A 13,731-nucleotide genomic window follows, 5' to 3' on the forward strand; every position below is an offset into this window, starting at 1 on the left:
GTCTTCGCACTCCAACTCAAGAAATAATCAAACCTGTAACAATGTATAAAATAACATTTGTCAACACGTATGTTGGTGAGCAATTTTATAGTTTTGAGTATATATAATATGAGCGAAATCCACAAACGTATATGAGACTATAAATAAAAGCATCAATCGTGACATATAAAACATATGTAAATGAGGATCCTTTCTACTCGGTAACAACCGACATACTCGGATAATGAGGCCCTATTTTACTAGCACAAGGCTAAGTAGTTAGGGGAGCGTATGATCATACTTAATGAGGCTCAACAACAACATAAAAATAAACACTCGCGCAAGTAAAGCATATGAGACATATAACACACAATAGAGCAAGTATTCTAGCATCATACACCCTAAAGTTTATGGTTTGAGAAATGAGTATAATATAAATCATTTTTGTTGAATAAGTATGCATGTTACCCCCAAAAGATAAAAGTAAAAACGGGGGATGAAATGTACTCACGTTAACTAAATAACTTGAAAGATTGATTCGTGAATAATCGGAGATCGGGTTTAGCGAGCAAGACCTAGATTAAATGGGTCTTAAGTTAGTAGGTAGTCTTGAAAGGGTTTAAAATAAAATATGACAAGTAAAGTAAATAATGAAGATCATGGTTTAAAAATATACATAGTTGGGAAATTAAAGACATGTAAAAAAAAAGTAAGTTTACTCGAAACCGGGTCTTGGTATTTCATTCATAATTATTACTCAATCTATGTTAAGTAACTTGTATGGGTTATAATGCACTAATGCAAGACCCTTTGGGTATATGAACACCAAAACAAGGTTTTAATCGAGTGTTCGGATTTTGTTAACTTGGGTCTAGATAATTAACTAAACTCAAAGTTAACTTTGCAAAATGTTTTGAGATAACTCAATAAAATCGAAAGACTTAACCAAGTATATAGTTCTATTATGAAGAACCTTAACATCAGTTAAGTGAGTATTTGGTTTCACCGGTCCAAGCTTGTTATAAGATCAAGTTGGATTCCGACACACCAAGTAAGTTGATAAAATACTTAAAATTAGTTTAAAATACATTATTGAAGAAAAGATGAGTTTCGAAGGTCAAAAACACACTTGTGTGTCTTAGGCAAGTGAACTCGGTTTAGTTCGGTTTTGGTTCGGTCCTTGACTCAGAATGATACCGAGGATGGTTGCCACATACCCAAATACCATAGAACTATCAAAATGGTTTTAGAAGTTACAAGGTTCAAATCATAAACATGTTATTTAACTATTTTAAACAAAACTAGTAAACAAAACTATTTAAAACAAAAGCTAGTAAACAAGAGTTCGGTCTTGGATCGGTCTTGATTCGGGTCTAATCTCGGGATAAAACCGAGACTAGTGACTTCATACCCAAGACCATGAAACTCTTTAAACATGAATTAAAACTAAACTACTTACAATATAAACAAGACTAGTAAAGCATTAAAGGAAAATAGTATAATCAAGAACTACAAAGAGTTCTCCATGAAGCCTTGCCTTGTAGCATATCACCTCCCGAAGAAGATGAAAGCCGAAGGAAACAAGGGGTGCATATTATATATATGTTGTACCACAAGATATGAATTAGTAAGTAACAAAACAAAAATTAAAGAAGGTTGTTGTTAGATAATTATGAACCTTGAAGGTTAGAGATAGTGTTCTTAGTTTGAGAGAGAAAGAAGATGAATGAGCAAGAAGAAATGAAGGGGATGGGGTTGTTTATATAGGGAAGGAGTCAAACTTGTTTTCCTTGTTTTATATCAATACTTGCATGTGCTTTTTTTTTATAAAAAAAGATTTAAATAATACAAACTAGTAACAAATCCAAAAAGTAAGAGATGATTATGAAACATAAAAATTCAAGATTTTATATTAGTGAAAGATTTGGTTTACAAATCGGGTCAGGTTTTGATACAAATACAAATACAAAAAAGGACCGAAAATGACGAAAGTTACAACTTTTGTAACTAGTTTTGTTGTTAAAAGTAGATTTGCATTCTCTTTTATAAAGTAGACCGTGACCATTGCACTTTATGATGCCACAAGCAAGCACTTCTTGATATTCACTTGCGCGTATATTCACCATATTTTCTTTTATCTGATTTTTCAATGTTATAGTGTATTAATTTCTAGGTATGTATTACCTAATACACATGCATGCATGTAGTGTGTTTGTTGTGTAAAGTTTAAAACATGCACCGGTGCTAATTAAGCGCGACTTCCTTTTCAATTTTGCTTTCTTTTTCTATCAATATATATTGACATGACACTAGGAACATATATCAAAATCAAATCTAGCTACTTATTTTGACTATTTTTGCTCCTTAAATAGTGTTGACAACTAACTACATAATCAATCCATCGGAAGTCTGCAGTGTTGATAAAGAAAGAGAGATATGTATAACCGATACAAAACTATTTTGGCACTTTCTTCACTATCCTATCTAATTTTGAAACTTTTTATTTATAATTACATATATTTTGGTTGTAGAATTTTTCTGTAGACACACTGTGTTGACCCGCGGACCGACAACGCTCAGGGCCTGAGTTCTCCGACCGAGGAAACCTCATTGGTCCACATCGATTTTTATATTTTTTTGTAATGAAAACCAACCGAAGTCTCCCACCACGACGTCCGGGACCAGCAACAGCTGGTTTTACCAACATCTGAGTTTTACCAACTAAGGCCACTTGGTCCACCTCAATTTTTTATTTTTCAAATTACTCATTTTGATAAATATTTTTTTTTCTTTTATATTAAATAAATTAACTCAACCTTGTCAATGTAATTAATTTACAAACACGGTATGGGTACAAATGAACAAAATCCATCCATTTATCTCTACCTCGTTGTGGCCCAATTTAGACAATATCCAATTATCCATCATCTACCAAAGTTTATTCCTGGGCTTATCTGCAGCCCATTTCCCACACCACTCGCGACAAACCTAAGCCCAACTTTATACCATTGCTAACATACCCCATTGTTTGCTTATCGATTAGTAATTACCTTTATTTTTTTGACTTGCCACTTCTCTTTTGGTCACCATTGACTTTACAAAGTGATTTGAATCATTTTAAGACTCAAGTGATCGAAACGTAATACCGTTCATGGTATTCTCTCGTAAATGTAGAGTTCACATGTAGATTTTTCAAGTTCAACATGTCCGAGTGAAGGAATAGAATTCATGCGAGTAAAGGTTTTTACCATTGACCTTTAGATTGTTTTAATTCGTTTTATGGAATGTGATAGAGTTCTCCCAGGATTGGCATGAGCATGTGTATGCGCTTCATGTGATCAATCAGTTAATGATAAATCCTTGTATGATCTATGAAATCCAGTGTCGCGGCTTTGAGGAGGGCGACGACTCCTGCCCCAATCACCCGGTAGGTCCGAATGTTTTTAAAATTATATATATATTTTCGAAAAAGAATAAATATATTCTTAATGTTTAAACCCAATTATTTCAATTACTTTACGTCTATTTTTATTTTATAAACATATAAGAAATAAATGTATTTTTTTGGAACGACCAACTAAGTAACGCCGGGTGTTCCGTTCGCGCCCTCCATTGGCTAAAGGTAGCCCGAGCTGGCCACGAGTCCGGACGAACGGAGCCTCTAGCGGTCCACCTATTGAGGGATTCCCCGGATAAAACCCGACGCCCGCCAAACAGCACGACAGCGACTCAGGAAGGAGCCGGTAAAACCGGGTGAGATCAGGACTCAAATCCTGGCAAGACAGGGTCATCCCTTATATCTAACATATAAATTGGTGATAGTGAGATTTAAATCCAATATCTCTCGCTTAGTAAAATTGAGCCACATCTAATTTATATAATAAATTTGATAGAATTGGAATATCCTGATTTTGTAAACGACTATAATAATAATAATAATAATAATAATAATAAATAATTTCCATATCACCAACCCCCTCCTTCCCCAAATCTTTGTACGCAACCTTCCTTGTGCCAATTGATCATCATCATCATCATCATCATACACCAAGCTATTGGTTTTCCGATCAGGTGCTTCACTGTCTCTTTGATTTGATTATATTATATAATCGTAAACCCACAAACAATTCGTCATTTTGACCTTCAATTGTGCTTGTTTGACCTTCAATTTCATACCCTTTTGTAGATTTGTTATTTGATTATTATTATTATTGGAATTGGATACTAATATGCCCTTTTAACCTACAATTGAATGCATGTATGCTCTTTCTTTAGTTTTGTTTTGCTAGGGTTTTGTTAAAGACTTGACCTTGAAACCTTAAATTACTTGTATTATGTTACCACCTTCGAATTTGATGGTCTTAGCATGCTGGTTTTGTTTTTCTTGCTCTAAATTGTTTACGAGCAGGGTAATGAAATGAAATAAAAACTAATATATGTACCAAAAGAAAGGCCAAAGCATAATGTTATGTCGTACGATAATTTATTTGGAAACAGATTATCGTTTTGGTGGTTTTAGTACATAGGGTTTTATGTTCGTTATGTTTTCTCGTTATTATTTTGGTTAGCACATTAAAATCCCATTGTTCTTCTTTCTTTTGTAAAGGCTGTTGAATAGATTTACGGTTTCTTTGTTTAGTGGTAGAGAAGGTAGATTAAGTATCTTCAACATTTCTTGGTTTCGGTTTTAGTAAAATATCCAGAAGCTTGTTAGATACAATAAGTTTTTTTGTTCAATTAGGTGTTTGTAGCCCGTCTTGTCTTTTGAGGGCGCTTGACAGTTTGTTTGTTTGTTTGTTTGTTTGTTTACTTTTGTTTGTAATTTTAGTTGTAAACAAGTTAGTTTGTTTACACATCTAATCAAATTTGATGATAATTTTGCTTTCAGAACAACTTGGGATCATAGATACAGAGATACTGTAGCGTGATTGATCTGATTCGAGTATATTTTGACGCCTACCGTTATGGATGAAACAGAAAACAATGATGATTTCACCTTTTGTCAGGTAAGTTCTTTCCAGTTAGCTGTGAAATAATGTCACTTTTTTTAACATCTTCAAGCAGAGATATACATAGTTCACGGTCCGGCTTAACCAGTTTTGACAAAAAAAATATGGGCCAAATTGGGTTGGTTGGGCCAGCAGGGCCATTCAAACTGGCCGAATCATTTTGGTTTGGCTAGAGGTTTAAACGTGCCAAGCACAAGCTTGGCTCATTTAATTTATGAGAGATCAACTTCGGCTCGTGAATAGTTTTACAAGCTCAAGCTGGGCTTGCTTATTATTTATTAAATGTTTAATTGTTCTATTATATGTATAATTATTTTTTATATAGTTATAATCATAATTTGTTGTGTATAACAAAATATACATCATTTAGTTATTTTTATCATTAGTTTATATATAAAATAATATTTATTATATTATTTTATATAAAATAAAAGGTATTATATTTATTTAAGTAATTAGCTCATGAGTCTAATCAAGCTCGAGATCGTTTGTTAAATGATTTCCGGTACCGAGCTCATTTAAGCCCAGCCTGTTTTGAGCTTTAACCGAACCGGTATCCTGTAGCTCATGAGCGGCTCAACTCGTTGAAACTTGTAGGTTTGACAATCTAGGTAATTCGAAACTTTTTGATTTTATTTTGAATCATTAGTTTGATAGTTTCTATTAAGTTTTTTAACAAATGATCAAGATGGTTCATAAATATTCTATATATGCATAACTAAATATTCTAACATGAAAATAATTAAACAATAAGGATAAACAAGTAAACGACTGGTTCGGCTTACACGGCCGGTTCCAAACCGTGAACTGAACTTTTAAACCCTGTTTCTCAAACCTTGACCCGAATCATATTAATCTCAAACGAGTGAAGCAAACTGATTTGCTTCGTTTGGACAGTTCAGCCGGTTTTAACTGTTTATGTACACAGTACATCTCATGTTCCTTATTGGTCTTCATTATTATATATGTAGGTTGGTGACTCAGAACTAAAAGCTTTTCCAGATGTCAGCAGTATGAGCATAAAAGATGAAAATAATAATGGCACTGTTTGGAGTGACAGTTCGAGAACTAATGCTGATTCAGAGAAACACGAAATGGTTGGATCTTTGTCTTTTAAAGTTATCGATGCATCATCAAAAAACCCATCAACCGAACAAGCAAAGTCAAACGTTGGAAGCTCAAAGGACACAAAAAGTGGTTCAAAAAAACCGATATCTCGGGCTAAGGTTCCTTTTCAAATAGGATATAGTCATATGGACTGGCTTAAGGTTACTCGCACACATCCTGATCTTGCAGGTGCTCACATCTTTTTATTAATTATATAGTTATATTTATATATGTTTGTAACTATAAATTTATTATAATTTTATGCATATACTAAGATACATAGTAGGGATATAATCATAAAATAATAACCAAGTTTCAATATTGTTTCAATATAAATGTAAAAACCACTCAAGTTTTATTATGCTCCATTGTTGTGAAAATTTTCATAATCGTTTAAAGTTAGTGACCTAAATGGAACAAATATGAAGTTTGCTTACTATTTGTTGACTTTTTTTTTCTTCACGATTGTCTCCTACTTCAGGCTAAACTTGAAAATAGCAATCACTAAATAGTGACCGAGTTTCATATTTGTTTTATTTAGTAAAATTAAATCTAAATTTTTTAACATTTTATATAAAAAAAATCACAACAATGGAACACTATTGATATTTGATTGGTTATTTAGCTACATAAAAAATGTGATATTAACGAAACACTGAAGAAACTTGGTTACTATCAGGTAAAACATTCCCTAAGTATTATGTAATAATTTTATATAAAAAACAATTTTGTAGGGATAAGTTTATAAATAGATAATATAATATATATTATCTATTTACAAATTTATCATACAAAATTAAATATATTACATAAATAATATGCTCAATTAGGCTTGCGAGCTTGTTTGTTAAATGAGCTCTAATTTTGGCTTGCACTCGTTTAAAATTGGTTCGTTTTGAGCTTTCTGCGAGCCAATATCGAGTACTTTACTAGCAGTTCAGCTCGTTACACCCCTAATTATGTTCTTAACTATATCGCTTTTTTTGAGTAACTGACTTTCCATTACGAACAGAATCGTCATTGTAATACTTAAAAGAAATATATTCTGAATTTAGTGAAAAAAAATATTTTGTAGGATTGAAGGGACAGTCAAACAAGAGACTGATAACTTTAAGTGAAGTCAAACAACACAATACACAGGACTCGATGTGGACTGTTCTCAAAGGTCGTGTCTACAACATCACTCCATACATGAAATTTCATCCTGGAGGTAAAATGATTTTTGAATTACCATAAAGACGTCATAATAATATATTTACAGTTTTTGATGATCGGTTTTTCAGGTGTTGATATGTTAATGAAGGCGGTTGGAAAAGATTGTACCACTCTATTCAGTATCCTTTCATCATATTTTAATCATTGCGGTGTTTATAGTAAACACATGAATTGGTTCCAGTATACATTATCTGTGTGTTAATTACCTTAACGTGTTTGATTAGATAAATATCATGCTTGGGTGAATGCCGAGTTCATGCTAGAGAAGTGTCTCGTCGGGATTCTAGAAGATAGCCGGATATGATATTTTGATAATTTTCTGGGGACTAAACCGAAAGATTTTTTTATTACATGTTGGTAGACAAAGAAACACAAGTAATATTGTAACATTAAAACAATAATGTTGTGAGTTAAATGTTGATTGATCATTGATGTTGGGAAATTTGCATAAAGATTTGTGATTCTTTGACATCATGATGCATTGAGGCATGGTTTTATGTAAGAGAGCTATAGTATTCATTGCGCTTCCGGCTAAGAACTTGATTTCAAAGACCGCTAGGTAGTTGGTAGTTTCATCCAATACTTGTTGCAACCATCAAATAAACACATATATACCAACTGAATTGTTATGCGTCGGTCAGGTATGCGTGGGTTAACTTGGTCACGTTATTTCCCGCACTTGAACCTGAAAACCCGCCATGATCCGACACATTAGTAGCTACCTCACGTGTGGCAGTTCACGCAGTTTCGTTTTTAGTAAACTGTGTTTTATTTCCATTTCCCTCTAATTTAGAGGGGATGGAGTGGACGTCGTGAACACCCGGGGAAAGCATCTTGGCTGGGAGTTTCTGGGAACACCGCTCGCACAGATCTAGCGGGTCTTGTTTTCGACGTAATCCATGGACCCACCACCAATCCATGAGAAAAATGGGGAATATGAATGTGACCGTTTAAAAAAAAATAAACTTATTTATAAACAATTTAAATCAACTAACTTAACAAATACTTTCTCAAATCTTATACTTTTATTGAGATTCAAGCATTTTTTTTTTCTTTAAAAAATGGAATCATCATCAAGTTTTGACCGAAAACAACATAAACAATTTTGAAAGCCGTCACAAGAAATAAACCCATTCAACACACTTGGATACCTTCCACAATTAAGTTATTGTAATATTTAATTCTAAAATTATCTATATCTTATTTTAATTTTAAATATTATTTGAGATTAACTTAAATACAAAATATTTTATGTTAAAAATAAATCAAAAAGAGGAAAACTGGGACGAGGCTATGCTTTTTGGCAGAAAAACGGAAAGACACTAGGAAAAAGTGGGGAAAAAAAATCATGTATCGCTGATGTGGCATGCGAGATAAAATGAGGAAAACGGAAAGAAACATAAACACTTCCTATGAACTTAGGACGTGGATTATCTCCATGTATCGAATTCTCTAATGAATGAAAAGGTAAGTGGTGAGTTTATGAATGAAAATTTTACGTCTCAATGGATTTTCGAGTTAAAGTTGATTCATCTATGTTAAAGCGTGTTGGATGGTGTTCTTAGACACGGTTTCTTCTTAGCTAGCCGAAGTGGTGAATCTATATTCGGTTAAAGATAATAGCCCACTTTATAGTTTGAATTTGAGATGATGTCCTGCAACATTTCATCAACTATCTCCTACTTTTTTAATTCCATTCCCATTTTGCTACATCACTGCCGGCAGTCATTGATATTATATAAGTATAATCATAACAACTCTTGATATAAATATAATATATCCAATTTTAGTAAACGATAATTATATTCAATATCCTTCTTAGTCTTAGTCTCCAGTGGTTGAATAAACTTTGTATGCAACCTTGCTCTTCATCATTGAATTGTGAAATTGTTGACCTGCCAATTAAACTTAGTAAGCATATATATTTTTTACTCTTTTACAATCTTTACTACAGGAAAGTTGTTCTAAGTATGTTGTTGAATGGTGCAATTATTGTTGTTTTTTAGTCATGGTTTGTAATTAATTCAGTTTTTTGTTTGATGATGATCAACAATTTTTTTTTTTACTCTGCGGTAAGCCAACCATCTATTATTAGTTTGACACTCCAGAGATTCGAACCTCTTTGAGCACCAGACTAGAGGCCTGACGCCGATGATGATGATGATGAGGAGGAGGAAGTATCTCCGTACCTTAGAATTTGATGCAGTTTTGGCAGTATATATGCTCAAAGTTAGATTTGTTATCAGAAATGGCCTGATTCTCTCTCTGGAAATGAGGGTGTCATTTTCATGCATGTTGGATTTATTTTCCTCTTATTTTGCATCAACTTGGACAATAACCTATTTGGAATAAACTAAAAACATTTGAAACAAGTTTTCTGCTCATCGTTTAAAATGTGTTAATTATCTTTATTTTATTCGTTTTAGTGAAATTATTCTTGTAGCTCAATCAGTAGATATGTTTTGTATACAAATGTTTTCATCCGGTGATGAGATAATTAACTGTCTTGAATTTGATCGTTTTAGGCGTTTGTAGTCCCTCTTGTTCTTGTCTTTTGAAGCTGTTTGACGGTTGATTTATTTATTTTTTGTAAACTTTGGCTGTAAAGAAGTCTGCTTATTATCACTTGGAATGTGTTAGTTTTATGACTTTTATCACGTATTTAATCGAATTTGGTGATAATATTGCTTGCAGAACAACTCGGGATCATAGATAACGAAACACTGTCGTGTGACTGTTCTGATTCAAGCATTTTTTTGGCATCTGTAATAATGGATGAAACAAAAAACAACGATGTTTTCGCCTTTAGTCAGGTAAGTTTTTCCCACTTTTTGTAACATGTTCAAGTTGAGGCGTTCATGGTCGCTTCAATTGGTTTTGACAAAAGATATGGGTTGAACCACACTCATATGGTTGCAAAAAATGGCAAAATTTATGGGCCTGGTTGGACAGGTCGGGTCAGCAAGACTGGCAAAGTGGTCGAAATGGTTTGGTTTGGCTAACGGTGTGAACGAGCCAAGCCTGAGCTTGCCTAAGCTTGTGCTCGTCTCGTCTAATTTAAGAGAGCTCGAGTGTGGCTCATTTATAGTTTTTCTAGCTCGAGCTTGGCTCATCTAGTTTAACGAGAGATTGAGTTCGATTAATTCATAATTCTTCTTACTTGAGCTCAGTTGTTTTTTATTAATCATATTTATATATACTTGGCTTTATATATAACTAAATAAATACTATTTAGTTATTTTCATCATAATTAATATGTATTTGTTATTTAGTTATATGTTTTTATTTAATTATGTATTTGTTATACAAAAGAAAATTACTATATATGTTTAAATAATAGGCTTGTGGGCCTAGTCACACTCGGGCAGTCAGGCTCAAGCTCGAGTTCGTTTATTGAATGAGCTCCAGTTTAACCTTGATCTCATTGAAGCTTGACTTGTTTCGAGCTTTAATCTAACCGATCTCGAGTAGCCCATGAGCTGTATGACTCGTTTAAACCCCTAGGTTTGATGATCTAGGCAGTTTGTAACTATTTAATATCTATGTTTTTTGCATCATTATTTTGTATTGAATTTAAAAAACAATGATAAAGATAGTTTATACTGTATACATATGAATAAGTAAATATCCCAAAAAGATAAAAATTTAAATAATAGAGGTAAATGACTAGTTAAATTTACATGGCCAGTTTCAAGTTCCAAAACCTTGAACTTTTAAAGCCGAACCAAACCATGTAAATCTCAAACCAACCAATTTGCTTCATTTGGACGGTTCAGTCAGTTTTAACGGTTTATGTACACGGTCCCCTATCTTCAAGGATGTATTCTTTGTCAGTCTTTCATTATGATACTTATTACTTATAGGTTGGTGATCCGGAACCAAAAGGTTTTCCAGATGTCAGCACTATGAGCATAAACGATGAAAAGAATAACGACAATTCAAGAACTTATGCTGATTCAGAGAAGCAGGAAAAGGTTGGATCTTTGTCTTTTAAGGTTATTGATGAATCCTCAAAAAAACCGTCAAGCGAACAGTCAAAGTCGATTGTTGGAGGTTCAAAGGACACAAAAATTGGTGCCAAAAGACCGACATGTCGAGCTAAAGTTTTTTTTGAAATAGGATATACTCATATGGATTGGCTCAAAGTTACTCGCACACATCCTGATCTAGCTGGTACTCACATCTTATTATGTAGTTATATTTATTATGTAAGGATGAGTATCATTACAGAACCCTTAAGAATTAAAAATTTTATATTTACATAGATATATAACATGCTCGTTTAGGCTTTGAGAGCCGATCTTGAGTAGCTAATGAGCTGCTCTCTTCGTTTACATCCCTAATTATGCGCTTAACTTTATTATTTTCATCGAGTAATTGACTTCCCATCACAAACAGACCATCATCTGAATTAAAATTTATTTTCAGGATTAAAGGGACAGTCAAACATGAGATTGATATCGTTAAGTGAAGTCAAACAACACAATACCGAGGACTCGATGTGGACTGTTTTTAAAGGTTGTGTTTATAACATCACTCCATACATGAAATATCATCCTGGAGGTAAAATGATTTATGAGTTATTATAGACATTGTAAATATATGTTTACAGTTTTAATTATCTATCTTTCAGGTGTCGCTATGTTAAAGAAGGCGGTTGGAAAAGATTGTACCGCTCTTTTCCGTATCCTTTCATCATATTTTAGATCATCAAACATTTAACTTATGTTGCAGTATACAATATTAGTTGTGTGTGATAATCACCTTAACGCGTTGGTTTAGATAAATATCATGCTTGGGTGAATGCTGAGTTCATGTTGGAGAAGTGCGTCGTCGGGATTCTAGAAGATAGCCGGATATGATAGTCTGATAGTTTTCCGGGGACTCAACTACTACATGTATTGTTGGTAGACAAAGAAACACAAAAGTAATATTGTAAGATTAAAAAATAATGGATTACTGGTGTAAGTTTACAGTTGATTGATGTTGGGAAATTTGCATAAAGATTTGTGATTTTTTGACATCATGATGCATTGTTTTGTGTAAGATTGCACTTGTCACTTGATATAAATAAGATAAAAACATATATGTATGTACTGAATCCCCTAAATTTGCATATAGATTTCTAGTTTATTATAGTAATACTTTAGGATAAAATATCCTTGTAAGAATTAGGGAAACCAAAGTAAATCGTTCGGTTTGAGATTTATATGGGTTATGGCTATAGGACTATAGGAACCGGATTTAGTTATTCGTTTCATGGTTTGGAATTTGAAATTGTCGTTTGCCTTTATTATGCACTTTTATTTTTGAAATAAAGAGCTACACATATCGTTTTTGGAAATTTGATATACACTTGCAATTTTGAAAAGATAATACAACCCGTCAAGCTAGACCTTTTCGTCTGGTCATGGGTGCGGCCTGTCCCACCAAATTTCAGGTGTTTCACGTTTTTCAAAAATTTAGTTAGCTAAACTTTGAATAGCCTGATTCACCACACAACACCAATGTTGAATGAAATATGAGTTCTGAAGATTCTCCTAAGTCAAGACTTGTGAAGTACCTCCGGTTTTACACTCGACAAGGAAGATGAAGATGAGCTAATTGTAACGTCCACCATTATTATTAACCAACAAAGTGACGAATGAATAAATTGTTAGGACTATATGCGTAATCTTCTAATAGTTGGGATCAAAAGTGAAACTTTGATTTACCGTGAACTAATCCATCCATATATAAAATTCTTTGATAAATTGTTCATCACAAATAATTTCATTAAACTATATGAATTTATGAATATGCCATTGGTTTGATTTTGACGTAAAAACTAAAAAATAATGTTGCCTCATGTCATCTTCATCTATGTGCCCAAAGAAGTGTCATCTCTCCATTTTAAACCTTAAAACTAGGTTGTAGGAACCCCGTGCTTTGTGACGGGACTGCTAAATCAAAAAAAATATATATACACAAAAACGTAAAATCACAAACGTGCTGCGAGTCGACGTGAAGTCAATCTGGATCAGGTTACGACATCAGACCTAAACAAAAGAAATAAACTCGACAATGCCAAAATACAACAAATTATCATATGTGGAACAAAAAAAAACGACACGGTACAGCTGCGAGCCAACGCAGTTTCGGTTAGTACCAGCATTGCCAACACAAATTCGTAAACATAAATTAGTAAGTCAAAAAAAATATTTTAAAGGTGCGGCATCAAACGTTGACATGCGGATATAAAAGCATGTGATGATAGGATACTTTTAAATCATGAAAAAAGTTTTGCTCATTGTAAAGACGGACCATAAAATATACAAAAGTAAAGTTGAAACCATTTAACTGACAGATAAAACATGTAAAGTCGATACTTACTCAAATTTATTGTTTAAATTATAGATTATTAAATCTTATAATTAGTTAA

The 13,731-nt window shown here is 33.1% G+C and overlaps 1 protein-coding gene across 2 annotated transcripts; it reads left to right on the forward strand.

Annotated features, from left to right (window-relative positions):
* Nucleotides 1–4,017: 4,017 nt before the first annotated feature.
* On the forward strand, nt 4,018–12,194 carry LOC143582136 (cytochrome b5 domain-containing protein RLF-like). Of its 2 annotated transcripts, none has more exons than XM_077064770.1 (6): nt 4,018–4,050; nt 4,868–4,985; nt 5,960–6,284; nt 7,171–7,305; nt 7,379–7,429; nt 12,093–12,194. In XM_077064770.1, exons 2-6 carry the CDS (start codon nt 4,944–4,946, stop codon nt 12,170–12,172), a joined length of 633 nt encoding a protein of 210 aa, XP_076920885.1. In that variant the 5' UTR covers nt 4,018–4,050; nt 4,868–4,943; the 3' UTR covers nt 12,173–12,194. The 2 variants fall into 2 exon arrangements, with proteins under 2 accessions (XP_076920885.1, XP_076920884.1); XM_077064769.1 differs by lacking the exon at nt 12,093–12,194 and adding an exon at nt 7,535–7,770.
* Nucleotides 12,195–13,731: the final 1,537 nt, after the last annotated feature.

Source organism: Bidens hawaiensis, unplaced genomic scaffold (assembly GCF_021521415.1).
Source record: "Bidens hawaiensis isolate Kalapana, Puna unplaced genomic scaffold, B.hawaiensis_p1.1 tig00031469_1, whole genome shotgun sequence".
In the NCBI taxonomy this organism is placed as follows: domain Eukaryota; kingdom Viridiplantae; phylum Streptophyta; class Magnoliopsida; order Asterales; family Asteraceae; genus Bidens; species Bidens hawaiensis.

Bases quoted from the DNA above. Each gene is read 5' to 3' on its own strand.
- LOC143582136 (XM_077064770.1), top strand. From the start codon at position 4,944: ATGGATGAAACAGAAAACAATGATGATTTCACCTTTTGTCAG. The intron at 6,285-7,170 runs GTGCTCACATCT...AATATTTTGTAG, and splicing joins CACACATCCTGATCTTGCAG to GATTGAAGGGACAGTCAAAC. The intron at 7,430-12,092 runs GTATCCTTTCAT...GCGTTGGTTTAG, and splicing joins AGATTGTACCACTCTATTCA to ATAAATATCATGCTTGGGTG.